Source organism: Marmota flaviventris, chromosome 14 (genome assembly GCF_047511675.1).
Source record: "Marmota flaviventris isolate mMarFla1 chromosome 14, mMarFla1.hap1, whole genome shotgun sequence".
NCBI lineage: Eukaryota > Metazoa > Chordata > Mammalia > Rodentia > Sciuridae > Marmota > Marmota flaviventris.
The window spans coordinates 19,479,489-19,505,975 of record NC_092511.1 but is presented as its reverse complement, the minus strand read 5'-3'; the positions used below and the strand labels follow the sequence as shown (position 1 = coordinate 19,505,975).

The 26,487-nt window shown below is 37.9% G+C and overlaps 1 protein-coding gene across 9 annotated transcripts in view; it reads left to right on the top strand.

Annotated features, from left to right (window-relative positions):
- The window catches only part of Asxl2 (ASXL transcriptional regulator 2), a 135,993-nt gene that overhangs the window by 5,335 nt on the left and 104,171 nt on the right, over nt 1–26,487 (top strand). For 3 of the 9 annotated variants that reach the window (XM_071601416.1, XM_071601413.1, XM_071601408.1), the window contains exon 1: nt 2,819–2,923. The exons of 5 other annotated variants lie outside the window; for them this stretch is intronic. In XM_071601416.1, the coding sequence (XP_071457517.1) occupies nt 2,840–2,923 (84 nt within the window). In that variant the 5' untranslated portion in view covers nt 2,819–2,839. Of the gene's footprint in view, nt 1–2,818; nt 2,924–26,487 lie in introns of those variants that run through there. One more of the 9 variants, XM_071601414.1, reaches the window with a different exon arrangement.

The window sequence follows — 26,487 nt, the reverse complement described above, 5'->3', positions numbered from 1 at the left end:
ATTTGGTGCTGAGAATCAAACCCAGTCCCTTACACATGCTAGGCAAGTGCTCTGCCACTGAGCTATAATCGTAGCTCACATATTATTTTATTTATTTTTAAAATTTGTTCATTTATTTATTTATTTACTTATTTGTTAATTATGTGGTGCTGAGGATTGAACCCAGCGTCTTGCACATGCTAAGCAGGCAGTCTACCACTTAGCCACAACCCCAGCCCACCCCATTTTATTTTTTGGGATAGGTTCTCACTAACTTGTCCAGGCTGACTTTGAATTTTGATCTTACTGCCTCAGTCTCCCAAGTAGATGGGATTATAGGCATGTGCCACCACACCTGGCTAAGACTTATTAATTTTAGTGTTTTCTTAGTTGATCCATATTTTGGCAAAAGTTACGTTATGAAAGACATTTCATGTGAAAATTCCTTGGCCTCTGACAGTAGTAGCTGATATTACATTTAGAACAGCTTTCATTGGAGTTTACCATTTGGGATGGCCCCTATCATCTTGAATCTTTAGTTCATTGATATTTGAATTATTTAATACATGGGTTAGCTATATTCAATTTCAAATAAAGGGTTCAAGAGGCTGGGTGTAGTGGTGCACGCCTGTAATCCCAGCCGCTTGGAAGGTGCGACAAGAGGATCCAAAGTTCAGAGCCAGCCTCAGTAATTTATCAAGGCCCTCAGCAACTTAGTGAGACCCTGTATCAAAATAAAAACTAAAAAGGGCTGGATATCTGGCTCTGTGCTTAAGTGCCCCTGGGTTTAGTCCCTGGTACTGAAATAAATAAAATGTTCAATGGTGTTAATGACATTTCTTTTAAAAATATTGTTAGTTATAGATGGACATAATACCTTTATTGTTTATTTATATGTGGTGCAGAGGATTGAACCTAGTGCCTCACATGTGCTAGGCAAGTGCTATACTACTGGGCTACAACCCAGGCCTTAATGACATTTCTAAATAGTAACACAACATTTAAAAATATGTTGCTATTGGGACTGGGGCTGTAGCTAAGTGGCAGAGTGGTTGCCTAGTATGTGTGAGGCACTGGGTTTGATCCTTAGCCCTGCATAAAAATAAACAAATAAAATAAAGGCATGCTGTCCATACACAAACAAATTAAAAATATATATATATATTGCTATTTGACAGAATAATGATTAATTTCATATTTGACTTGAGAGGTTCTGCCAAATTTTCTAAGTTTATTTACTTATTTTGGTACTAGGGATTGAACCCAAGGATGCTTAACCACTGAGCGACATCCCCAACCCTTTATTCTCTTTAATTGCTTAGGGGCTTGCTAAGTTGCTAAGGCTGGCTTTGAAATCACTATCTTCCTGCCTCAGCCTCCTGAGCCTCTGGAGTCACAGGTGTGTGCCGCTGTGCCTGGCCTTTCTAAGTTTAATTTGGATATATCCATGAAATATATTAAGGTGTTGTATGTTATGAAGATTTTTCCTTTCAAGTACATTTGTGTATTTTTCTATGATATGGATGAACTACAAGATATATAGAAAGTAATATATGTAAATTTTTTTTGGTACAAGAGGTTGAATCCAGGGGCACTTTACCACTGAGCTATATATTCCTAGCTCTCTTTATTTTTTTATTTTGAGACGGGGTCTTGCTAAGTTGCTTAGAGCTTTGCTAAGTTGCTAACAAACATGAATCTGAAATCCTGCCTCAACCTCCTGAGTCACTAGGATTACAGACATGAGCCATAGTGCACCGCTGATGTTTTTGTTAAATTAAGAAAATGCAAATTTTTTTTTTTTTTTTGAGATAGGGTCCCACTCTGTTGCTGAGGCTGGCCTTCAACTTTGTAGGCTAAAGCAGTCAATTCTCCTTCCTCAACTTCCCAAGTTGCTAGGATTACAGGCCTAGGCCACCACATGCATAGAATAATAATTTTTTTTTTTTTTAGTGTCAATGGACCTTTATTTTATTTATTGATATGTGGTGCTGAGAATCAAACCCAGTGCCTCACACATGCTAGGCAAGCACTCTGCCACTGAGCCACAGTCCCAGCCCAGAATAATAATTTTTATATGTATCATTAATAAACTGTGAAACCGATAATGGGAATAAAGGGACTTTTTTTTTTTTTTGGTATCAGGGATTGAACTCAGGGGCACTCGACCATTGAGCTACATTCCCAGCTCTATTTCGTATTTCATTTAGAGACGTGGTCTCACTGAGTTGCTTAATGCCTCACTTTTGCTGAGGCTGGCTTTGAACTCACCATCCTCCTGTGTCAACCTCCCCAGCTTCTGGTATTAACAGGTGTGTGCCACCATGCCTGGCAAAAGGGACAATTTTTAAATAGCAATTTGTGAATAGCCTTAACAATAGATGACCCTATATAGGAGAACTACATAATTATTAGCTGGTTATTAACATGAATTTTGAATCATACAAATCTGGATTTGATGTTGCCTTTACTATTTGTTGTGTCATCTTGCACAAGTTGTTTAAATGAGTGTACAAACATTAATGTGTAAGAATCTCTAGGGGCACTGGGGTTGTGGCTCAGTGGTAGAACGCTTGCCTAGCATATATAAGGCACAGGGTTCGAGTCTCAGTACCACAAATAAATAAATAAAATAAGTAAAAAGGTCCATTGGCAACTTAAAAAAACAAAAAGAATCATCAGGGGATTTTGTTATACAGCTCTAGATTCATTTGGTTTGTGATGTGGCCAGAGATTCTGTACCTTTTTGTGTGTTTGTGTGATGGGATGTTGCTATGTTGCCCAGGCTGGCCTTGAACTCGTGATCTTCCTGCCTCAGGATCTTCTTGCCTCAGCCTCCTGATTTGCTGGGATTACAGGCATGTGCCACCACACCTCACTGAGATTCTGCATTTCTAACAAGTTCCCAGGTGATGTTGGTGCTGCAGTCCAAGGACCTGGAGTTGTAAGGCTTTTTTTTTTTTTTTTAATATTTTTCTAGTTGTTGATAGACCTTTATTTTATTTATTTATATGCAGTGCTGAGAATCAACTCAATTCCTCACACATGCCAGGCAAATGCACTGCCACTGAGCCCTAGCCCCAGCCCTAGCCCTGGCTTTAACACTGCCAAAGCTTTCATCATTTTCCTAAATTGAAATGATAATGATAGTAAAACCTACTATTTTGGGTATTAAGTGATGAAGTGAAAGTATGAAGTTTTATTTATTTTTGTATAATGCCTGGTATGTTATAAGCATTGTTTGTTAATATTTCTGAAAAGTTAATAAATATGTATCATTTTTTGTTTCTGAATGGGAAAAGTAGATATTGTAAAGATGTTATATCTTAGCAAATAAGTGCAGAGATATGAGACAGTTGTAATCAAAAGCCTTTTAACCTCTGGCACACCTCGTTGGCTGTGACTTTCCAGGGTCATTGTGGGATCAGAGACTTAAGTGAGCTATGAACAAGCGAGGGAACTCAGGAAAGATCCCTCTTCTGCTTTATACTTCATTTGCAGGTGTGTCTACCCTAAATCTAACCCTGTTTTGCCACATATCTTCACATGCTTGGTCTTCCCCCATGTTAGTAGGGACTCTTATGTGTGAGTCCAACTGTATTTTCTTATTTATTTGTTTTTGGCCATGTGTAACAATAATATAATTTTCATCTTCTGCTTGTTTTTCTTTTGTGTGAACTGCAAATTCCCTTTACCATCCGTTTATGTTTATTGAATACTTAATGCTTATTCTGTGCTATGTGGGAGCCTATGAGAAACAATGAACATATTGTTCTTGACCTCTTAAGAGTTTGCTATTTAGTAAGAAGTGGACTAATAATTTAGGCAAAATGTAATGCATATATGTTTTATGTTTTGATTTCTGCCAAAAATATTGTTTTCTGTTATGCCTTTATTTGGTTATTGATATTTATGAAAGTGTATTTAAAAATGTATTAGTCTTTTTTTGTGTGTGTGTGGGGGGGCTGGGGATTGAGCCCGGGACCTTGTGCATGCGAGGCAGGCACTCTACCGAGCTATATCCCCAGCCCTGTATTAGTCTTTCGAGATTATAGTTTTGGTTGGCAGAATTTTAAAATGGTCCCAAGATTCCATCCATATATTCCCCTCCGAGTGGATGGGGATAATGAATATAATGGGATATAAGTCTTAATATTTGGTTATATTATACAGAAAAGATGAAGGGATTTTTTTTGGGGGGGGCAGGGATTGAATTTAGAGACACTTAATCACTGAGCCATATCCCCAGCCCTTTTTGTATCTTATTTAGTAGTGCCACCTGCTGATCTGTGCCTAGCATCCCAAGCACTGAGTTGCTTAGGGCCTCACCAAATTACCGAGGCTTGCTTTGAACTCACTATCCTCCTGCCTCAGCCTCCCAAGCTGCTGGGAGTACAGGTGTGTGCAACCATGCCTGGCTAAGATGAAGAGATTTTGTAGGGGTAATTATGTTTGACTTTGATTTGGTGAGCCTAACCCAATCAGGCAAGCCCTTTCAACAGGATCTAGAAGTCGGTACAAGAGAAATTTTGAAGCAGTAGAGGTTTTCTTGCTGGTTTTGAAAAGAAACAAACAGCCCTATTGTGTGCTGCCAGTGGAGAAGGCCCTGTAGCAATGTACACAGGCAACCTTTAGGAGCTGAGTGAGCCAGCAAGAGAAGAGAGCCTGAGTCCTACAACAGAAAGGGACTGAAATCTGCTGATAACTAGTAATAACCAAGGCTCAGATGAGGTCACAGCCTTAGCTGGTGCTTCCGTTTCTACCTAATGAGATTCTAAGCAGAGGACCAGCTAATCTGTACCCAGCATCCCAACACATAGAAATTGTGAGATATTTGAATCTAAGATTAGATAATAAGACTTAAAGTCATGGATATATTTTCTGTTGAAGCTGCATAATAATGAACCAACAGTAAAAAAAAAAAAAAAAAAAAAAAAAAAATTGAAGGGATAAGGGAGCAGGGTTGGACTTAGAGAAGGTGTTCAAGATGATAGATGCCGACATTTGTGGGTGAATAATAGATAAGGTCCTTCCAGACAGGGAAGAGCTGAAAAGAAGGTACACTGAAATGCAGGGTGTGTTTAATGCACAGTGAATTTACGTTTGAGGATTGTGAAGTGTAGTGGAAGATTAAGCCAGAAAAGGTATGTTAGGGCCAAAATGTGGAGGGTTGTGGAAAGTTGAGCTGACTAGTGTTTTTATTCTAGGAGTAATGGTTTTATGGAGGAGGTAATATCATATCTGTGTTTTAAACAGATTGAGTGCTGTATAGTGTGAGGGAGTATATATTACTTTTCCTGCTCTTCAAATTTTTCTCATTTTTGAGTTTTTTTAAAAAAGTTTTAGTTGTGGATAGACGTACAGTAGCTTTATTTTATTTATTTATGTAGTGCTGAGGATTGAACCCCGTGCCTCACACATGTGAGGCAAGCACTGTACCACTGAGCTATAATCCCAGCCTCAAATTTTTCTCATTTTTTAAAACTGCTTTACCTTTATTTACTCAGACTTGTCCAACAGATTTTTTCTCTCCAATACTGGGATTGAACCCAGGGGTGTTCTACCAATGAGCTACATTCCCAGCCCTTTTTTATTTTGAGACAGGGTCTTGCTAAGTTGGTGAGGCACACCTTGCATCTCAATCCTCCTGCTTCAGCCTTCTGATTCTCTAGGATTACTGGAGTGTTCCACTGTACCCAGCCTTTTATGTTCTGCCAGTCTCTTGATGTTTTTGCATATACAAGAGATTCTTCAGTGCTCTTTAACACAATAAGATTCTACCTTTTTTTTTTTTTAAGGAGACGTACGTTTGGATATATTTTTTTGCATTGGGGAGAGTGAATCTAGGGGTGCTTAATCATTGAGCTACATCCCCAGCTCTTTTTTGTATTTTATTAGAGACAGGTTCTCACTGAATTCCTTAGGCCCTTTCTACTTTGCTGAGGCTGGCTTTGAACTCAGGATCCTCCTGCCTCAGCCTCCCAAGCTGCTGGGATTATAGACATGGGCCACTGTGCCTGGCTCAAATCCTACCATTCTTTCTTTCTTTTTTTAATTGTAGATGGATACAGTATCTTTTTATGTCTTTATTTTTATGTGGAGATGAGGATCAAACCAGTGCCTCCCACACTCCACCACTGAATGCCCTAGCTCCAAATCCTGCCATTCTTTTTTTTTTTTTTTTTTTTTTAATTTATTTTTTAGTTGTAGTTGGTGTATATCGAACCCAGGGTCTCCTACGTGTGAGGGGCTCTACCGCTGAGCCACAACCCCAGCCCAAATCCTACCATTCTTAAAGGAAAAACAAAACTCTTTTCCCCATTTACTCTAGCTCATGTTGGATGTTCTTTTTTTTCTGAATTTCTGCAACACTGTTCATTTCATACATACCATTGCCATGTATATATCTCTTGTCTTTAGGTTCAGCTGGTAGAACCATCAAGGCAGTGTGTTGTACAGCTGTCTTCTGTTTAAATACTATGTCTTGGGATTGTATACCATACTGCCTTTGGAAATCATGATACCGTTTGTGAAAACACCATTAAATAGTGATATATTTATTTTTGACAAAAATTAAGGACATTTTTGCTAGGAGAAAAACCTGTTATGAGTTTGTGATATAAAATTGTACTTGGAGGCTGGACATGGTGGCACACACCTGTAATCCCAGCAGCCCAGGAGGCTGAGGCAGGAGGATCATAAGTTCAAAGCCAGCCTCAGCAACAGCGAGGTGCTAAGCAACTCCATGAGACCTTGTCTCTAAATAAATACAAAATAGGGCTGGGGATGTGGCTCAGTGGTTGAATGCCCCTGAGTTCAGTCCCTGGTACCACCCCCGCGCCCCCCCCCCCCCCCCCCCGCAAAAAAAAAAAAATTGTACTTGGAGAATAGATGTGGGAGGTAAGAAGGAAAACTTTTTCAGTCTTTTATTTACTATTGGATTGCTTTGTGTATATTTTCCAGGTCTATTTTCTAGCAGACAGGTGGCAACGTGACAAAGGTTTAATGAAATTGTTTCTCAAACTAAATTTCCCATGAATCTCTTACCAGGAATTTATGGGGTTACTTGGGGTTTTAAGTGAAAATATTTTAGTTTTGTGTTTTAATGTTAATCTTAAAAGTTGAGTATATTTGTTACTTGACATGCGATTTTGGTGTCATTTTGCTGTCCGTATTAATTGAAGTATTTTCACAAAGGGAGGTTCATAGCTATTATCATGGTATATCAATGTAATGAAGTTTTCACCATAGCTTAGATAAGAAAACATGTTTTGCATATTCAAGACATCTCAAAAGGTCTTGTGTTGTAGCAGCCAAGACCATGGTGATGCTGGGTATGTTGGCACATCCTGTAATCCATGCTACTTAGGAGGCTGATGCAGGAGAATTGCAAGTACCAGGCCATCCTTGGCAACTTAGTGAGAACCTGTCTCAAAATTTAAAAAGGACTGGTGTCTGTGTCCCTGGTTTCATTTCCCCAGGATGGGGAGTATTGTGGGAGGTGTGAGAGGAAAGACCATGGTGATATAGTTAACAGCAAAAGTAGCATTATTTTAATTTTTACTTAAAGTTGAAATTTGTTTTATATTTGGGTTTAATTTATAAATTTGTTTTATTTTTATAACTATATAAGAATAAGCAAGGTGTATACCTAGCATATTATTGGTGTATATGTAAGCATTATAATGTAAATCAATGTGTGAATGGGGTTGAGTTCTGAGATTATTTTTTCTTGTAAATATTACTGAAATTTAAGATATACTAAATATGTTCTGTGATTTGGTAATGATTAAATTAACATATGTTCAAAGCAATCTTAGCAAATTTAAAATTTGTTCATCTGGGCTGGGGTTGCGGCTCAATGGTAGAATGCTCGCCTAGCATGCACGAGGCACTGGGTTTGATCCTCAGCACCACATAAATGTAAAATAAAGATATTGTATCCACCTAAAACTAAAAAATAAATATTAAAATAAATAAAATTTGTTCATCCTTCTGTATTTTATTTTCCTTTCTTAGCAAAAACGTAAAAACCTCTGTGTTTTTAAGGTCATCTGCCTCTAAAAACCTTATTAAATTTTGAAATCCATTTCTCCTTTCCCATTTCCAGTTCCAGTTAGATTTTTTTTTTTTTTTTTTTTTAAATTAGGGATTGAACTCAGAAGTACTCAACCACTGAGCCACATCTCAAGTCCTGTTTTGTATTTTATTTAGAGATAGGGTCTCACTGAGTTGCTTAATGCCTTGCTTTTGCTGAGGCTGGCTTTGAACTCATGATCCTCCTGCCTCAGCCTCCCAAGATGCTGGGATTACAGGTATGCACCACCATGCCTGGCCATGATATATAGCCCTTTCTCTCTAGTTTCTTGGGCATTTCTGTCATGAGTGGTGCTGATTTTTTTTTTTTTTAATATTCTTTTAATTGTAGATGAACACAATACCTATTTATCTTTTTTTTTTTTGGTACTGGGGACTGAACTCAGGGGCACTTGGCCCCTGAGCCACATCCCCGGCCCTATTTAGTATTTTATTTAGAGACAGGGTCTCATGGAGTTGCTTAGCACCTCACAATTGCTGAGCCTGGCTTTGAACTCGTGATTCTCTTGTCTCAGCCTCCCGAGCTGCAGGGATTACAGGCATGCACCACCGTACCCGGCTTCCTTTATTTTTTATTTATTTATTTTTATGTGGTGCTGAGGATTGAACCCAGTGCTTCACATGTGAGGCAAATGCTCTGCTATTGAGCCACAGTCCCAGCCCATGGTGCAGATTTAAAAAAAAAAAAAAATTTTTATTTTTGGTATTGGGGATTGAACCAAGGGGCAGCCTTCCACTGAGCGCTATGCTTTTTTTTTTTTTTAATGTATTTATTTATTTTTATATGGCGCTGAGGGTTGAACACTGCCAGTGCCTCACATGTGCGGGGCAAGCACTCTATCATTGAGCTACAGTCTCAGCCCAAACCCTATGCTTTTTTATTTTTTTATTTTGAGACAGAATCTTGCTAAGTTGCCCAAGCTGGTTGAACTTGTGATCCTCCTGCCTTAGCCTTCCAAGTTGCTGGGAATACAGGTGTGTACTACCACGCCCAGCATGGGTGCTGACTTTTTAAAAAATATTTATTTTTTAGTTGTAGTTGGACACAATACCTTTATTTATTAAAAAATTTGGTTGTTGATGGGCCTTTTTTTTTTTAGAATTTATTTATATGTGGTGCTGAGAATCAAATGCAGTGCCTCACACGTGCTAGGCCAGTGCTCTGCCACTGAGCCACAACCCCAGCCCTATTTATTTATTTTTATGTGGTGCTGAGGATTGAACCCAGGGCCTCACATGTGCTAGGCGAGCGCTCTACTGCTGAGCCACAACCCCAGCCCAGGTGCTGATTTTTGTTGAAGGCTTTCTCTACATCTTTTGAGATGACTGTGTGATTTTTGTCCTTAATTCTATTTGTGTGAATTAACATTTATTGATTTGTGTATGTTAAAGAATCCTTGCAACCTTGAATGAGACCAACTGGTCATGATGTACAGTCTTCTTAATATGTTGTTGAATATGATTTGTTAATATTTTTCTAAGGATTTTTGCTAAAAATTTTTAAATCCCTCCCTTTGATTTATCAGGGATATTCATTTGTAGTTTTCTTTCCTTGATGTGTCCTCTGGTTTTGGTATCAGGGTGATACTGGCTTTATAAAATGAGTTTGGAAGTATTCTACCCCTTTCGATTTCATGGAATAACTTGAGGAGCACTGGTATTGGCTCTTCTTTAAGGATGTGGTAGGAATCTGCTGAGAATACATTTGCTTTTTCCTTGTTGGAGGAGTTTATTAGCACTTCTATTTCATTGCTTCTTATTGGTCTGTTTAGGTTTTCTGTGTCCTCTGGATTCAATTTTGGCAGGTCATATGTGTCTAGAAACATATCCATTTCTTCTAGGCTTTCCAATTTATTGGAGTATAAGTTTTCATAATAGCCTGAATGATCCTCTGGATCAAAGTCTTGTGGATTTCTGAGATGTTTGTGGTGATTTTTCTTTATCTCTAATTGTATTAATTATTAATAGGGGTCTTCTTTTTCTTTTGGTTAGTTTGGCTAAGGACTTGTTTATCTTTTCAAAGAACAACACTTTATTTCATTGATCCTTTGTAGTTTTTTATTCTCTATTTCATAGATTTCAGCTATTATATTAACGATTTCCTTTACTGGTTTTGGAATTTTTTTTTGGAATTGGTATTTTTCAAGGGCCATTAGATGCATCATTATATAGTTTTTTTGGGGATCTTATTTTCTTATGTAGGCCAACTATAAACTTTCCTTTTAGAAACACCATCATGGGCTGGGGATGTGGCTCAAGCGGTAGTGCGCTCGCCTGGCATGCGTGCGGCCCGGGTTCGATCCTCAGCACCACATACAAACAAAGATGTTGTGTCCGCCGAAAGCTAAAAAAATAAATATTAAAAATTCTAAAAAAAAAAAAAAAAGAAACACCATCATAATGTTCCAGAGGTTCCAGTGTGTTACATCACTATTTTGGCTTGATACTAAAAATTTTTAAATCCCTCCCCTTGATTTCTTCTATCACCCATTCATCATTCAGACATATTTTATTCAATTCATGTGTTTGTATAATTTCTGTAGTTTATTTTGCTGTTGGTTTCTATTTTTTTTAATTCCTAATTTCATTCTCTTTTGATCAGATAAGATGCAAGGAATTATATAATTCTTTCTTTCTTTTTTAAAAATTTGCTAAGAGTTGTATTGTGGCCTAAATTTTGGTCTGTTTTGGAAATGGTTCCATGAGCAGCCAAGAAGAATATATATTTGGCTGTTTGCATGAAATATTCTATAGATATGTGTTAAGTTCATTTGCTTCATCATACTTTTTAGGTCTGCAGAGTCTTTACCGAGTCGATGTCTACATGACTTATCTATTGGTGAGAGGCAAGTTGAAATCACCCAGTATACTCATGTTTGAGTCATAAATATTTGTTATTGTTATATCTTTTTGTAGGATTTTTTCCTTAACCAGTACAAAGTGGCCTTTTTTTTTTTTTTTTTTTTGTCTTTTCTGATTAATTTTGAGTTGAAGTCTGCTTTGTCAGATACTCCTGCTTGTTTTCAGGCTCTCTTTGCATGGTATATCAATTTTTATCCTTTCACTTTCAGCCTTTTGCTATCTTTGCCTATGAGTCTCTTGCAAACAACCTATAGTTTGGACTTGTTTTCCAATCTATTCTATGTGCTGCCTATGTTTTTTAATTTGAGAGTTAGAACCAATTTGATATATGCAGCAGTTATCCTTCAAAATCATAGTAGAAATAAAAACCTTCCATGATAAATAGAAAATTTTTCAGGGAAAAGCCTGAAAGAATTAGGAATTTATTACAAGATATGAATGACAGATTCAACAAGGAGATAGCAATATTGTAGAAGAACCAAACAGAAATTTTGGAAATGAAAGGTAAATAAAATGTTTAGTTAAAAGTCTATACAGAAGACAGAATCTCAGAGCTGGAAGACAAAGTGGCTTGACCTTGAACAGTCAGACACTATTTAAAAAAAAAAAGTAACCATGACCAGAATATGCAAGAACCCTGGGACAATATTAAGAGATAAAATTTAAGAACCAGTGGAATCAAAGAGGGTTGAAATGTGGGCTAATGGCATGGGTAACCTCTTCAGGGAAATAATAATGGAAGAGTTTCCAAATATTGGGAATTAAGTGGACATCCAGATACAGGAAGCATTGGAAACTCCAAATAGACAGAATCCAAAAGAACCTCTCCATGACATATTAAAATTGCCTAATATATAAAACAAGAATAGAAATTTATTTTTTAAAAACATTTTAAAAATATATATCTATTTATTTTAGTTTTAGGTGGGCACAATATCTTCATTTTATTTTTATGTGGTGCTGAGGATCGAACCCAGTGCCTCACGGCATGCTAGGCGAGTGCTCTACCACTGAGCCACAACCATAGCCCAAGAATAGAAATTTAAAAGCCTCAAGAGGAAAAAAAAAAAAAAAAAATCAGGTCACATTTAGTGGGAAGCCAATCAGAATTACTTCTGATTTTTCAACACAAATTCTGAAATCCAGAAGGGCTTGGAATGCTGTGTTCCAAGTACTGAAAGAAAATAACTTTTTCAGAGTAGTTATGTAATTTTGCATTCCCACTACCAATATATGTGAAATTCATTTGTGCTGTATCTTAATATTTCTTTTTTTGGTCTTGTGGTTGAACCCAATACCTCAGGCAAGTGCTAGTAGGCAAGCACCCTATCAGTGGATTATATCCCTAATCCTTGGGTTTATTTTCTTGCTGTTGTATAGTTTGCTTTTTTTTGGGGGGGGGGGGTACCAGGGATTGAACTCAGGGCCACTTGGCCACTGAGCCACATCCTCAGCCCTATTTTATATTTTATTTACTTACTTACTTATTTATTTTAGTTGTAGATGGACATGATACCTTCACTTTATTTGTTTTCATTTTTATGTGGTGCCGGGGATCGAACCCAGTGCCTCTCATGCTAGGTAAGTGCTCTACCACTGAGCCAAAACCACCGTCCTTGTATTTTATTTAGAGACAGGGTCTCACTGAGTTGCTTAGCACCTCGCTTTTGCTGAGGCTGGCTTTGAACTCGAGATCTTCCTGCCTCAGCCCCTGAGCCGGGATTATGGGCATGTGCCACCATGCCTGGCTTTGCTGTTGTGTTTTAATTCTTCATGTATTCTAGATAGAAGTCCTTAGTTGCATATGTGATTTATGAATATTTTCTTTCTGATTTTAGGGAATAGTTCTTCATAATTAATATTCTGACTTTTGTAGGTTTTTTTGTAAACACCTATAATCTGGTTGAGGAAATTCCTTTTAGTTTATTATGTGTTTTGTTTTAATTATTTTTAGTTGTAGATGGACATAACACCTCTATTTCATTTATTTATTTGTTTGTTAATTTATTTATTTCTATGTGGTGCTGAGGATTGAACCTAGTGCCTCACATATACTAGGCAAGCACTCTGTCACTGAGCCACAACCCTAGCCCTGCCATGTGTTTTTAAACTTTTGAGTTGTGATGGATTTTTTCCAATGCTTTGTGAATTGATGGAATCATTTGACTTATATCGACTGCCAATATGTTGGGTGACATCAATTTTCAACTCAATTAGTGTTAAAACACCTTTGCATTCCTGGGAAAAAAAATCTCATTTGGTTATAGTGCTTCATACTTTTCACATAGTAAATTTTTCTGTTATTTGTTTTTGTGGTGTTGGGGATTGAACCCAGGGACATTCTTCCCTGAGCTGCTGCATCCCTTGCCCTTTTTATTTTATTTTGAGGCAGGGTCTTGCTAAGTTGCCCAGGCTGGGCTTGAACTTGGAATCCTCCTGCTTCAGCCTCCTGAGTTGTTGTGATTACAGGTGTACACCACCATCCCTGACCTGTAATTTTCTTTCCTTTTCCTTTTATTCTTTTTTTACCCTAAGTACTGGGAATCAAACTCAGGGCCTTACACATGTTCGACAAGTACTTTATCAGTGCACTATCCCTTTTAAATTTTTGAGGTCCCCCCCTCTTCCTCAAGTGCTGGGATTGAAACTATGGCTTCCAGCATGCTAGGGAAATGCTCTTACCAATGAGTCATCTCTCCAGCCCCCTTTTAAACTTTTGAAATAGAGTTTTACTAAGTTGCCCAGATTGGCCTAGAATTGTGATCTTCCTGTTTTCATTTTAGATAATGTTGTGGCCAAAATATCTGATGAGAACAACTTGGAGGAGGAAAAGTTTATTTGGTGCTCATGATTTCAGAGTTTTCAGTCCTTAGATGGCCGACTCCATTGCTCTAGGAATAAATTGAGGCAACACATCATAGGGGAAGGGCCAGAAGAGAAAAGTTCCTCAGCTCATGGTGGGCTCAGGAAGCAGAAATCTAGTGAAAGGGGAAGGGGCCCCCAGGATGATGTACACTTCCAGGGCATGCCTCCAGTGACCCACCTCCTCCAGCCAGGCCCCACTTGCCTAACTATCCAGTTAGGATGGCCCCAGGAGCTCTCATAATCTAATCGCCTCACCTCTGCATTGACAGGAGCTTTTGTCCAAACTATAACAGTCACTATTCCTTTTTGAAATTAAAAAATTTTGCAAGGGTTTTGCTAAATTGCTTAGGGTGTTGCTAAGTTGCTAAGGCTGGCTTTGAACTTGCGATCCTCCTGCCTCAGCCTTCTGAACTGCTGGGATATGGGTGTGCCACCGTACCTGGCTTAAGTACCTTTTTTTTTTTTTTTTTAAAGTAGTACAGGGAGATAGAGTTTGTAGTGCTTGATATTGAAATGTATTGCAGAGATACAGTAAATAAAGCAGCATAGCATGGTACTGATGTGAGAATGGAAAAGGCTCACTAGACTAGGTTTTAAAGTCAAATGGTCAAATATATGCAGGAATTCACTGTTTAAGTGTATGTAGGTAGTCCTTGAGAAACCTAATTATCTGGAGGAAGAAAATTACATGCATGCTTCATACTGTATTCTGATATAAATTAAAGAAGGATTGGGATTTTTTCCGTTTAAAAAAGCCATAAACTGGGGCTGGGGTTGTGACTCAGTGGTAGAGCGCTTGCCTAACAGGCGTGAGGTGCTGGGTTCAATCCTCAGCACCACATAAAAATAAAAAAAATAAAAGGTATTGTGTTCAACTACAACTAAAAAAAAAAGCCATAAACTGTGGGTGGTGGCATACACCTGTAATCCCAGCAGTTCGGGAGGCTGAGGCAGAAGGGTCATGCATTCAAAGCCAGCCTCAGCAATTCATGGAGGCCCTGAGCAATTTAGGGAAGCCGTGTGTCAAAATAAAAAGAGCTGGGGAAATAGCTCAATGGTAAAACACCTTTGGGTTCAATCCTTGCTACCAAACAAATAAACAAAAACCCCAAAAGTAGGTGCCAATAAGGTAAATAAATATTTGCTTTGTGGTGGTGAGAGAGGTAGTATGTATTGGGCTATATAAATGTATGTTTACAATAAAAGTAATGGATGTTGTGGCTTAAAATAACCCAAATACTTCAGAGTATAAAGACAGTTCCAGGGGCTGGGGCCAAGGCTCAGTGGTAGAGCCCTTGCCTAGCATGTGTGAGGCACTGGGTTCGATCCTCAACACCACATAAACAAATAAACAAAATAAAGGTATTGTGTCCATCTACAACTAAAAACATATTTTACCGCCCCCCCCCCCCCAAAAAAAAAGACAATTCCATCTTTTCAGAGTTGTAAACACTGCTAATGGTTCCTAAGGTATATATTCAAACATTTTCTTTACATACATATAGTGCTCTCTTCCTTTAATAATTTAAGAAGTTAAGCTATACAGTTCTGCAGCTTTCATTTTTCATAATATGCGATTATGTTTGCATATCTGTATGTAGAGCACTATGGTTTGTTTCTCAAAACATTTAAAAATGTTTAAAACCCTGTGGTGAATTTGAAAGATTTTTACAGTGAGTATTCACATACTCACTACCTAGATCTTATTAACTTTTTACTCTCTCTCTCTTTATCCTTATAACTCTTTCTGGAATCATGGGCAGTGTATCATAACATAACATTTGCTGTCTTAACTTTTTTTTTTTCCTGGTACAAGGGATTGAACCCAGGGGTGTTGAACAACTGAGCTACTTCTCCAGCCCACCCCCACCCCCCTTTTTTTTTCTTTTGAGACAGGGTCTTGCTAAGTTGCTTAGGGCCATGCTAAATTGCTGAGGATGGCTTTGACAAACTCGTCATCCTCCTGCCCATCTCCTGAGTCTTTGGGATTACAGGTGTGCATCACCACACCCATTTAACCATTTTATAAATGTCGAGGTGTCAATTATATTCCCATTCTTGTACAACTGATCTCTTAACTTTTATCTGCAAATGGAAACTTTATACCCATTAAACAACTTTTTTCTCTCTTCCTCAACTCCTGATAACCACTATTCTACTTTTCATTTCTGAGTTTGACTCTGAAGACCTCATCAGAGTGAAAACATGCAGTATTTGTTTTTTGCAACTGACTCATTGCACTTAACATAATGTTTTCAAGATTTAATCCCAACCATTTGAGAAGTGAGGCAGGAAGATTTGCAAGTTCAGAATTAGTCTTAGCAATTTAGTGAGACTCTGTGCAACTTAGGGAGACACTGTCTCAAAAAAGGGATGGGGTTGTGGCTTAGTGATTAGGCACCCCTGGGTTCAATCCCTGGTACGGGGGGGGGGGGGAACCTGTGTTGTAGTAGGTATCAGAATCCCCCACCCCGTACTATGGGGGAAATGAATCCAGGGGTGTTCTACCTCTGAGCTACTTCCCTAGCCCATTTTATTTTTTATTTTTGAGGCAGGGTCTCACTAAATTGCTCAGGCTGTTTTTGAACTTGTGATCCTCCTGCCTTAGCCTCCCAAGTAGCTGGTATTATAGATCTGTACTACCTTGTCCAGCCAGATTTTTTTTAAAGATTGAATAATATTCCATTGTGTGTATATATTACATTTATTCTTTTAGACATTTATGGACACTTGGTTTGCTTCCACATTTTGGCTTTTGATATAATGCTGTTATGACCATGGGTGTATAAATATATTTTTGAGACCCTACTTTGAATTGTTTTCTTTTGTATATATGCCCAGAAATGGTATTATGAGATTATATATCCATTTTAATTAATTGATTGATTAATGAATTATTTCTAGTAACAGGGATTGAGCCCATGGGTGTTTAACCCCTGAGCCATATTCCCAGCCCTTTTTATGTTTGATTTTGAGACAGGGTCTTACTGTGTTTTGGAGGCCTCACTGAGTTGCTGAGGCTGGCTTTGTACTTGTGATCCATCTTCCTCAGCCTCCTAGGTAGCTGGGAGTATAGGTGTGCAACACCATGCCCAGCTCCATTTTTAATTTTTTGAGGGACTGCCATACTATTTTTACTTTCTATTTGTCTGCATCATTTTATATTACCATTAGCCCTGCACACCTACATTGTTTTATTTTGTAATTTTGATAGCAGCCATTATAATCAATATGAAATGATAACTTGTGTTTTCGATTTGCGTTTCCCTAATGATTAGTGATGTTGAGCATCTTTTTCTATGTTTTTAGCCATTTGTATATCATTTTTGGAGAAATTTCAATTCAAATTCTTTGCCCATTTTTGATTTGGGTTATTTGTTTTGTTGTGGACTTGTAGGAGTTCTTCATGTATTTGTACATCCCTTATCAGATGACTTATTAGTTGTCTTTTCATGATGTTGATTGCATCCTTTGATACACAGAAGTTTTAATTTTTTATATAGTACCGTTTGTTTGTTCTTTCTTTCTTTCTTTTTTTGGTACCAGTTATTGAACCCAGGGTTGCTTTATCACTGAGCCTTAATTCCCCCGCCCAGCTTTTTAAAAATCCTTTTCCAGACACGGGAGCTAAGTTGCTTAGGGCCTTGCCACATTGCTGAGGTTAACCTTGAATTTGAGATCCTCCTTCCTGAGCCTCCTGAGTTGCTGGAATTACAGGCCTGTGCCATCACGCCCAGCTCTGGCTCTGGTCCTCTTTTTGATGGAGGCATATTCATTTGTTATTTGGTTACTCAGCAGTCTGATTTACTAGTTCCTAAGGGGAATTCAGCTCATGTCCAGATTTATAATGTTACAAATATGGCTTCAGGAAATATTATTTACATATTTTTTACGTACTTGTAGCAGTATCGTAATTAATTTTTGTGTTGAACTTGATGGGTCAAAGGTTGTCCAGTTAAGGCTGAAGAGTGCCCAGTTGTGCTCAAAAGGGATATAAGATTTTACATCATTGGAGGATAGCTCTTTGTACCTATGGTAAGTCACTAGATGAAAAAAATCTGTTTTTTTATTTTGATTTCATATTTATGTTTATATGGCTGTGGTTTAGCATCTTTTTTAGATGTTAATTGGCCACTTCTGTTTCTGTTTCTCTGAATTGTTCCTTTATCCTTTGCCAGTTCTTTGAATTGTTGGTGTTTTTCTCATTGATTTGTTACAGCTTTGTCTATGTGTGATATGTTTTCTAATCCTCCTCCCATTTTTCTTTAGACTTTGTTTATGACTATGTTTGTGTATGCATACCCTACATGCATTTCTATTATTATTATTATTATTATTATTATTATTACTCTTGAATTCAGGGGGACTCGACCACTGACCACATCCTCAGCCCTATTTTGTATTTTATTTAGAGATAGGATCTCTCTGAGTTGCTTAGCACCTCGCTTTTGCTGAGGCTGGCTTTGAACTCGGGATCCTCTTGTCTCATCCTCCTGAGCCTTTGGGATTACAGACATGCACCACTGTGCCCGGCCTCATGTTTATTATGTTTTTTGTCACATTTGTAAATATTTTTCCTTATAAGATTCTCGGTTTTGTCTCATTTTTTTTGAAAGCAGGCTTAATAAAAGTAAGATAGAATCCATTAAAGTCAAGACTTGATTACCTAAAAATGAAAAAACTTCTAGGTTAAAATATTACTCCTACATGATTAGAAGTGTAGGGAGGGTAAAAAAGGAGAAAAATCATCCAAATCTTTTACTCAGTGGCAAACATCATTGATATTTCACCATACTTATTTTTTTTCCCCTAGTCTTTTCTTCCTACTTGTTTTAGTTTGTGGTGTCATTATTATGTAATGTGTTCACTGACCTTGAAAAGATAACTCCCCCCACTGGGGATTGAACCCGGGGTACTTTGTTTTTGAGCTACATCCCCAGATTTTTTTAATTTTAATTTTTATTTTGAGGCAGTGTGCCTAAGTTGCTGGGGCTGGCCTTGAATTTGTGATCTTCCTGCCTTCTGGATTACAAGTCTGTGCCATCATGCCAGGCAATGACACACTTTTTTTTGTTTTGTTTTGTTTTTAAACTAAGAAGAAATAGATGTCTCTTAATACTTGTGAGCTGGAGTAAAGGGAGTATTGATATTTAGAAGGTCATTATGATGAATTCAGAAACCTGGTCATGTAAAAGTGACTGCAAGTTGTATTTTATTTCCCTTCCTTCTATTGTACAACTTTCCTTCACTGTTTAGTAATGTTCTCTTTTAGCATTGCGTTTGCTTTTTTCTTTTAAACATGCAATGGCAGACATAGAAAAGAGAATTTTATTCCATATTTGAATTGGAGCTTTAAACAGAAATCATTGCGCCTCTGGGAGTGTGCTGTGAATGGTGGTAGCAGTGTTAAACATACAGAGAAAACAGTTTTCTCTGCAAAGGAAGATAAAATTCAGTAAATCTCTGTTTAGTTGCCCTTCTCTACTTCAGAAGGCTTCCTTCTAGTTCTGTCTTGAGTAAAATCTTGGCTATTTTGCCTCAATAAGTACATTTCATTATGTGGAAAGATAACTAGTTACAATAAAAAATGATCAATTAATTGCTGCGGTTGCCCACTTTAAGTACTTGTGTACTTGTCTATGTGTGATGTTTTCTTTTTTCTTTTTTTTAAAAATTTTTTTAATATTTATTTTTTAGTTTTTCCATGGACACAACATCTTTGTTTGTATGTGGTGCTGAGGATCGAACCCAGGCCGCACACATGCCAGGGGAGCGCGCTACCGCTTGAGCCACATCCCCAGCCCATGTGTGATGTTTTCTAATCCTCCCCCCATTTTTCTTTAGACTTTGTTTATGACTGTGTTTGTGTATGCATACCCTACATGCAATTCTATTATTATTATTATTATTATTATTATTATTTGGAAAGATAACTTGTTACAATAAAAAATGATCAATTAATTACTGCGGTTGCCCACTTTAAGGTAGTTGAAAAGGAAGAGTGGCATTGAGGATGAGAGCACACCTCCCAGGAGAGGTGAGATTTTATCTGGGCTTGGTTGTTTTGAGCAAGAATGTGGAAGCACTGATTATGTTTGACATCTGGAAAAGTGCTTTTCAGAGACAATTGCCTTGTCCTGGTAGCTTCAAAGCATTTCTTTGACTGGTTTTTGGGAATATTTCATCAAATAGTTTGATAATTTGCAAAACTTAAATAAAACAGCATGTGAAAATTTATTTTTTTGCTTGTATGGTTGAGAGCTTTTTTTCTGACTAGTAGGCTCTAATTATTGCCAGCCTATTCAGCATAGTTAATTTTATGTTAATCTCTCTGTGTGGATTCTGTATATAGATATGGCCTCTATTCCAGTTTTTTACCCCTAGTGCTGGAGATTGAACCCAGGTCTTTAGGTACTAGGCAAGCACTCTGCCATTGAGGTACATCCCCAGCCCAAAAATTCTTTCTTTCTTTCTTCTTCTTTTTTTTTTTTTTTTTTTTAAATATATTTTAGTTTTTGGTGGGCACAATATCATTATTTTATTTTTATGTGGTGCTGAGGATTGAACCCAGTGCCTCATGCATGCTAGGCGAGCACTCTACCACTGAGCCACAACCCCAGCCCTTAATCTTGTTGTATGGATAATGGGCACTATTTTAAGAACTGTTTCGAAAGTAGTAGAAAACCTATCCCACAGTGGTAGAAGGAAGAAAAGGGAATTTATTGGTTTGTTACTGAAAAAATCTCAAGGAGGAACTTTAGATATGGTTGAATTCACTGTTTAAATAGAAGCATCATAAAGATTTTTTTTTTTTTCTTTTTTCTGCTTTAGGATGTTGCTTTGGGCCTTAATGGACCAGGAAATCTGTTGGCTTCAGCCTCATGTCATCAGGTTTAAGTCCAGTGGCTGCTGGAGTGAAAATAAAAAACTATTTCATCTCGTTGTACTCCTGCCTTGGCTTGAGCTTGCCCATTTCTAAACCAGTTACTGTGGCCAGGAGGATGGAAAGTGCTAATGCTTTACTGTTAGTGTTGGTTCCCACTTTGTAGAGTGAGCACAGAGGAGGGAATGAATCTTTTTCTCACAAGAATGTTGAATGGGCTAGGCGTTGTGGTACATGCCTATAATTTTAGCACCTTGGGAATCTGATGCAGGAGGATTGCAAGTTCAAAGCCTTAGCAATTTAGTGAGACCCTAAGCATCTTAGTGAGACCCTGTCTTAAAAAAAAAAAAATAAGGGGCTGGGAATGTAGCTCAGTGGTTAAGTGCTCCTAGGTTCAAACCCCAGTACCCCACCCCCCAAAAAAAATTGAATATCCTTAAATTGCTAAGAACACAGCATACCTTAAGCATCATAGGGTCTGTGGCCTCAGTAGCAACTACCAATAATAATTATACTTTTAACTGAGAAAGGTTTTCCTATCATCAGGCTGTCAAAGTCATCTGTACCTTTAAAAAGTATTTTTTTTACCAATAAAAATAACACTTTTGACTGAGAAAGATCTTTTTTTTTAACCTATCATCAGACTCTCAAAGTGGTCTGTACTCTTAAAAAGTATTATTTATTTATTTTGTTGAAGTGCTGGGACTAGAACTAAAGGCCTCACATATGCTAGGCAAGCACTTTGCCACTGAATGTGTGGGCATGGTGGTACATGCCTGTAATCCCAGCAACTCATCTGTAATCTCAGCAAGGCAGGATGATGAGGCAGGAGGATTGCAAGTTCGAGGTCAGCCTCAGCAATTTAAAATTTAAAGATTAAAATTTAAAAATTAAAAGGGCTGGGAATCTAGTTCAGTGGTAAGAGTATCCCTGGGTTCAGTTCTCTGTAGTGCCCCAAATACCCCCAACCAAAAAAAGTATTGATAGCAGGTCTAGGGAGCAAATGTCATTTTAACTGAAGTCTGCAACTAACAGAGGAATTCATGAGAATCATAGTTGAGGGGTAATAGAATTGGATTACTTTAATCCAGTGACAATAAGGTGTTGAAGACAGTGTAGTGTATATTTGGTTAGTCTTAATACAGTGCGTATTACCTGACTCGCTAGTTAATGGAACTATAGTAATGCTTAAATGTTTGTTCAAATAGATTATTAAAAAAAAAAAATTTCTGAAGAGTTTAAAGTTACTTTTTTTTTTTTTTTTTTTTGGTGGTGCTGGGAACCCAGGGCCTTGTGTGTGTGAGGCAAGCACTCGACCACCTGAGCTATATCCCCAGCCATAAATTTAAATTTACATTTTTAAAATCAAAATTATTATTCATCAGCTTTTATACCATATAGTCACAAGTGAGAATTGTAGTATAGGGAAAGTTGGAATGAGAGATGTAGCCTAACACTAATTAGGACCTGAGATTTCTATACCAGCTCCATTAAAAAAATAAAAAATTTTTTTGTAGTTGCAAATGGACAGAATGCCTTTATTTGTTTATTTTTATATGGTGCTGAGGATTGAACCCAATGCTTTGCACGTGCTAGGCAAGCACTCTGCCACTGAGCTACAGCCCCAACCTTACCAGCTCCATCTTTAAAGTTATGTATTTTAGTCCATATTTTTATCAGGAGTGGCCCAACATCCCTAGGTTTTAAAGCTCACTTTTTACCTTAAACATCAAGTCCTTTTACTGAGATTGTTTTGTAGAGTGATACTAACATTGTTGGTTTCCTACCCATATCCCTTCTTTTTGGTTGACTGAACCTAGTATGAAATCTTGATCTTCTAGTGTGGATCAAAGTTGGTTCTTTAAGACAACATGAAACTATTATGTTCCTAGGTAAGGAATGTTTTAAGGCAATGTCTTAGAATTAGGGTTTTTAAACTTTTTTGTTAGAAATTTGTCATTTGTTTTTGTGAATTATGGATACTTTAAGTTCTTCCTCTCTTCCAACAATTGTCTGACTGATGTGGGTTGTGGAAAGTTTGAAAACAGAAAAACAAAGAAGCAGGGAAAAAGTAATCTTATTATTATTATTTTTTTTTAAAGAGAGAGAGAATCTTCCAATATTTGTTTTTTAGTTTTCGGCGCACACATCTTTGTTTGTATGTGGTGCTGAGGATCGAACCCGTGCCGCATGCATGCCAGGCGACCATGCTACCGCTTGAGCCACATCTCCAGCCCAGTAATCTTAATTTTATTATATAATTACACTTAATGGCCATAGTTCCCTTTTGGAATTTGATGAGAGTTATGAATCTTCCTCCCAAAAAAGATATATACAGTAAATAACTATATATGATTCTGAAACCTGTTTATCATAAGCTTTTTTGTTTGTTTGTTTTGTGGTGCTGGGGATTGAACCCGTGGCCTTGTGCATGCAAGGCAAGCACTCTTTTACCTGAACTGAATCCCCAGCCCTATCATGAGCTTTGATTATAAATTAATACTTTGATCTAAGGTCATACTATTAACATTTGGACATATATTGGTAATACTTAAAAAAAAATGTTCAGTACTGGGGATTAAACCCAGGGCCTCATGCATGCTGGGCAAACTCTCGACCACTGAATATATCCCCAGCCTTTTTGTTTTTATTTTGAGGCAGAGTCTTCCTTGAACCTGGAATCCTCTTCCCTCAGTTCAGCCTACTAGCTGGGATTACTATAGGCATGCGCTGCAACACCTGGTTGTTTATAATCCTTCAGTATTTTGTATTTAGTTTTGCATATCATAACCACTTCTTCATCATTGAAAACTCTGCTTTAAAAAATATACAAAGAAGGGGATCCTAAGTTATACTCCATATATGTGTGATATTTCAAAATATACTTTACTGTCGCGTATATTTAAACAGAACAAATGAAAAAAAAGTCTTAAAAAATACACACATACATGTTTGCTGTGCTGGGAATTGAACCCAGGGCTTTGTGCATTCTAAGCAAGAGCCCTACCACTGAGCTACACCCCCACCTCCACCCAGAATACTTTTTATGATAATGTATCTCCTTCCTCCCTCTCTCCTCTCTCCTCCCCTCCCTCCCTCCCTCCCTCCCACCTTTCCTCCCCTCCTTCCCTCCTTCCTTCCATTGTTGATGGACAAAATACCTTAATTTTATTTGTTACCTGCTAGGCAAGTGCTCTGCCATTGAGCCACACCCCAGCCCAATATATCAGTTTTCAATTTAGTTCCTTCTGTGTTTCAGACATTGTCTAATTTGAGGGGCACAAATGAGGAGTCTGTGGTCTCACATTTGAGGGGTACAGATGAAGGTGTCTATTTAACTTCCCTTAGTTAAAGAGATTTGCTCTTTAACTCTTTGGAAGGGGAGTTAATTTATTTTGTTGTCTTAATTTTGGGTATTTAGATTTGTTTATTTCCATAACTGTTACTAATTCTGCAAAAATCCTCCTGCCTAGGGGCTGGGGTTGTGGTTCAGTGGTAGAGTACTCGCCTAGCATATGCCAGGCCCTGGGTTCGATCCTCAGCACTACATAAAAGTAAATAAACAAAATAAAAGTATTGTGTTCAACTACAACTTAAACAAACAAACAAACAAACAACAAAATCCTCCTGCCTAGACCTCCTATGGGTTTCTGCCATTCTGCTTTTATAGATCACTACAAGGAAAGTTACTGGGTAGGAGATGTCAATCTTTGAAAGCTTGTGAAGTCACATGTTACCAAATTACTTTCAGAAAAGTGTATCACTTAACCTTCTTAGCTGTTTAGTGTATAAGGTGCCTAGGCGATTGTCAGCCCTCAAAGAATAGAATCTTAGGTGTTTTTAAAGTCTTTGCTATATTTTATAAGACAGATAAACTTTCAGGTATAAAAAGGAATGGAAAAGGTATGTCATCTACAGAAAGCAGCATGAGCAAAGGTGGGATGTTGGTAGCATAAAAGATGCTGTCTCATAGCTGCAGTGAAAATCAGCGTCAATGGTGTTGCAGGATAAGAAAGATTGCGATAGTTTGTTCCTTACATAGGTTGTGCTCCACATGGAGTCCTCTCGTCACCAAGTGTAGACAGCAAGTGTGGCAGTAGTATCTTAAGAAGGTTAGTGGAACAAACTGTAGTCTCTGCTGCAGCAGCTTATTTCAAGACCACTTTGATACTCACTGTCTCTTTCTATCATCAGCCATTCTAGATTTCCGTAGTCTTTATTAGACTTGAACTGATCAAGGTGCTTGCCTGAGATCGTTATTCCTGAGGAGTCTGAATATGTTCGCCTTTTCCTTATCATGTCTTGGCCTTGGTCTGCAGTTGCCTGCTTTTACTAGGTGTGGAAGCACTAGGAACTACATGTACTAGGTTAAACTCCTGTGGTCAATTACTTCTCCAGTGTAATAACTCCTTTTTTGTTGTCTCCTTCATTATCATGAACCAAAATAACCAGTAGTTGTTAAGTTCAGATTCAGATTAAAGGTTCTCTGATAAAAATGTTTCATTCTGGGGTTAAGGATCTCTAACCCTAACAGAGCCTGAAATTGCAGAGATGAGAAATAAATTGTGTTATTTGGGGCCAAGCCTATTCCATTCATACCTCTGTATTGTATGTACTTTAAGGATGCATTTACTACATTTTAGAGGTCATTTCCAGTCTTCTCTCAGGTTTACTACTTATTGATATAGTGTCTGGTGATATCAGTTATCAGAGTCCATTGTTATACTTGCTTTTGCCTAAAAAGGGTCACTAGGTCTGAGGTGATTTTATGCCCCATGTTAATAAAATCACATATCCCTGGCTAGTGGTGCTGACGGAGGCACAGAAAGCAGGGAGGGCAAACTCCTCTGACAACTATTCCAGATTCCTGTCCCCTTCAGAATGAAACAGGTCCAGTGTAATTACCTTGTCACCCAAATGCTTGGCTTATCTCTTTGAAGACCTGTAACATTTAGGGGGCTCAGAGTTGGCAACTGAGCAGGAGGAGTAGCTCTGTCATTTATTAGCGGATGTGATCTTGGACAAGTTACTTAATTTCTCTGTGCCTCAGTTTTTTGTTTTTGTTTTTTTGGTACTGGGGATTGAACTCAGGGGCACTTGACCACTGAGCCACATCCCCAGCCCTATTTTATATTTTATTTAGAGACAGGTTCTCACTGAGTTGCATAGCACTTCACTGTTGCTGAAGCTGGCTTTGAACTTGCAATCCTCCTGCCTCAGCTTCCCAAGCCGTTGGGATTAGAGGCGTGCTCTACCATGCCTGGCCTGTGCCTCAGTTTTAACATGGAAAAATGGATTATAATATCTATATCATATTATTATAAAGATTAAATGAGCCAATATATGTAAAGCACTTAGAATAGTACTGGGCACTTTAAAGCTAGTTGAGTAATTCACTTTTTTTCAAAAGTATTTTTAGTTGTAGATGGACAAAATACCTTTATTTATTTTTATGTGGTGCCGAGTATCGAACCTAGTGCCTCACATGTGCTATGCAAAGCGCTCTACTCCTGAGCAAATCCAGCCCCAGTATTAACCCTTTTTTTTTTTTTTTTTGGTATTGAGGTCACTGAACCACAGCTCTAGCCCTATTTTGTATTTTATTTAGAGGCAGGGTCTCACTGAGTTGCGTAGCGCCTCATCTTTGCTGAAGCTGGCTTTGAACTCATGATCCTCCTACCTCAGCCTCCTGAGCTGCTGGGATTACAGGTTTGCGTCACTGCACCCCACTCCAGTATTAACTCTTATTGTTACTAAGTCTAAATTTAGAGTTTTGGGAGATTGTCTTGAGAGATTTTTTT